Source organism: Hibiscus syriacus, unplaced genomic scaffold, assembly GCF_006381635.1.
Source record: "Hibiscus syriacus cultivar Baekdansim isolate YM2019G1 unplaced genomic scaffold, ASM638163v2 tig00116971_pilon, whole genome shotgun sequence".
Lineage (NCBI taxonomy): Eukaryota > Viridiplantae > Streptophyta > Magnoliopsida > Malvales > Malvaceae > Hibiscus > Hibiscus syriacus.
In genome coordinates, this window is record NW_024063495.1 from 6554899 (window position 1) to 6557797 (window position 2899).

At 30.6% G+C, this 2899-nt stretch overlaps 1 protein-coding gene across 1 annotated transcript; it reads right to left on the reverse strand.

The window, feature by feature from the left end:
* Positions 1-454: 454 nt before the first annotated feature.
* On the reverse strand, positions 455-2072 carry LOC120191691 (transcription factor BEE 3-like). The gene is made up of 5 exons (XM_039194604.1): positions 1503-2072; positions 1340-1405; positions 1192-1260; positions 998-1075; positions 455-623 (listed from the first exon to the last, which is right to left on the reverse strand). Exons 1-5 carry the CDS (start codon positions 2028-2030, stop codon positions 597-599), a joined length of 768 nt encoding a protein of 255 aa, XP_039050535.1. The 5' UTR covers positions 2031-2072; the 3' UTR covers positions 455-596.
* Positions 2073-2899: the final 827 nt, after the last annotated feature.

Sequence of the window (2899 nt, forward strand, 5' to 3'; positions counted from 1 at the left end):
TTAATGTTCCAAAAGTCCAAATGTTTTTTTTTTTTACTTTTTGCTGTCATTTTGATCATCCTTTACCCTAATTACAAAGCATCCAAGTCTAATCATGTCCATTAAGGTTTTGTTGCATGACATTGCTGTGAGCTTAAATCAAATGAAAATTACAAGTAAAAATTCGAAATTCCATATTACATTATATGTTTAGATTCACGAACAGGCTTAATATTTTATATTAGAGAGACGAACTATTAAAATTCTAGGGAACGAAAATAAATTATCAATATAAAATACAACGAAAATATCTAAAATATATAATAATTTTAAATTTTCATGTGAATCTATCCTCACATAATAACTCTTACAACACTTAATAAATAAACTGAAAAGTTTGATTAAAAGATGTGAGAATGGTTCTTTTGAAATATTTTATATTCTCCAACACTTTAATTTCTTGTGAGAGTGGCAATATTACAAGTATAATTTTTTTCACATATTCTAGCCTAGGTGGAATTCCATGATCATATGTGTTTGCAAGGAAAATTAAGTGAAAGAGGACCATGATGATGATGAGTAGAAGCATCCTACCCCTCCAACATCTCCTTCTCTATTCAATCTTTCCAAATGTGTTTTTCCCTCTGAAAATTGTCATTCATTCAATCAATACACTGAGATATTAAAATTTGCATAGATAAAAAATATAAAAAATTGGTATGATGACAAAAATGTTATTAATGTTTGATTAAATAATCATTTCGGTCTTTTATTTTTTTGAAGTATTTTTACCTCCAATATTTTATTTTAGGGTAAAAAAGTCACTCCGTGGATAAAAATCATTGGACAACAAACTATCAACGTTCCAAAAATAATGACTTTTTTGCCCTAAATGAAACGTTGAAACCAAAATGCTTAAAAAAGGAAATAAAGATCAAAATAATTATTTAATCAAATGTTAGGGATATTTTTTGACATTATGCCATAAAAATACTATGTACATACTTTCCAGCTATACCTGCAATCTTTCCATGGCATCTGAGTCTGAGTTGAAGTTGTAGTAAGTGCTTGCTGCAGTTAGCTTCAGTGAAAGAAACTGTAAACATTTCAAAAGCAGTAATAGATATAATTAGGTCACTGAATTTATATAGTAACTGTATATACATACATATATACATATATACATGTAACATGACTGGACATAATTGTTACCTCAACTTGATTCTGCAAGGAATGGACATAATTGATGATCTCATCTAACATGACCGCCATGCCCATGGTCTGCAACTAATCAAACACATTAGAAAAATTTCAAGTGATTTCTTTGACTAGTTTTAATGTATTTTATACATGAATTTACCTTGTAGCATCCGGGGACAATATCTTGCAAGCATCTCAGTCTCTCATTTATTTTCCCTCTTCTAACCTGATTGGTAAAAACAAAACAAAACATCATTTTCAGTTGGTTGGAATGGTTAAATCAATCAAACTTAAATGTTGCAAAAAAAATGAAGAAATTTTACCCTTTCTGCTAAACTATGACTATCAGTAGCTTCACCTCTTCTGGCTCTCACATGAACAACATCTTTTGGTTTCTTTTGATCTTCCTTTTCATTGTTGTTTTTTGCTCTTTTCATTGTTGTTTCTTTTCTTCTCTTGATACAGCTTTCAAAAGTTTGAGGAGACGATGAATTCCCAGAACTACTTTCCGAGACATCCAATGATTTCCTCTTGTTGCTTTCCTGGAATTCGTTTTTAGCAGTGACAATGGGTGACCGAGAAACTGAAAGTGCTGCAGCTAAACCCTGGTTGGTATCATGGAAAAAACCAGGTGGATTTTCTCTGCAGTTTCCCGGAATTTCAGCTCCTTGGTTGCTGAAGAAGCTGTCGTTGGAGAAGGGGAAGAAGCTTTGGAAATTCAAGGCAAATGAATTGTCTATGACGCTTTGGTTTAGCACACCACCAAGTGATGACTCCATGGCTGTAGGATCAGTATCCAAGAAAGAAAATGAATATTTGAAATTTTGCAAATCTGATGTGAAATCAGCCATATAGAATTTATGAGAGTTTTTTTTCTTCTTCTTACGGATGGGTGTTTGGGTAATGAGAAAATGGGATTTGTGTATATTTATAGAGTGGGATCAATATACAGTTCGGCATATGCATGTAAAAGAAAATCCTTTTTTTAAATATTTAAAATCTATAGTGTTTTCCTAAATAATTAAAGGGTAAACTACACGGGAGACCACTAAACTATGGTCAAAATCAATGTGACCACCGAACTTTCAATTATATCAATCAGACCACCAAACTATTTAATTGATTCAATCAAACCACCGGCTGTTAATTTTTAACAAAGGTGATAATGTGTATGTTAAGCTTAATTGGCATAATTATATATTTGGTCCTTAATATTTACATATTTTATCAATTTAGTCACTATTTTAATTCAATTAAATAAATTTAACTATCTAATTAGAACGTGACACGTGTCAATATATAATTAGAAGGTTTTATTTATGAATTTTAAATTATTTAATTAAATAATTTTTCTACCCAATCAGATGGTGACACGTTTCACCACCCAATGAAAGTGAAAATTAAAGAGACAAAGTTGCGCTCCAAGGAATTCGAACCAGATTCACGCAAAGGGGGATAGAGCAGAAGCCCAAATCATTGGGCCAAAGGTCCCCAATGGTTTAAAGTTATAACAATTTGTATTCGTCTTTTAAAGGGTTGTTTAGGATAAAAAACTAAATAAATTATTTGTTTAAATAAATTATTAAAAAATAAATAAATTATTAACGACTAATAATTTTTAAATAAATTTTGGTCTGATTAACGGTTAAAGGAAAAAATTCGGTTAATTCGGTTCGGTTAATCGAACCAAAATTTATTTGAAAATTATTAACCGAATTGA

What these genes read in the sequence shown, in the direction of transcription:
- LOC120191691 (XM_039194604.1), bottom strand. Translation starts at nt 2,030, where the DNA reads ATGGCTGATTTCACATCAGATTTGCAAAATTTCAAATATTCATTTTCT. An exon ending in TTGTCCCCGGATGCTACAAG is followed by an intron (nt 1,261 to 1,339) that starts GTAAATTCATGT and finishes GATTAGTTGCAG; the next exon opens with ACCATGGGCATGGCGGTCAT. An exon ending in CCTTGCAGAATCAAGTTGAG is followed by an intron (nt 1,076 to 1,191) that starts GTAACAATTATG and finishes AAATGTTTACAG; the next exon opens with TTTCTTTCACTGAAGCTAAC.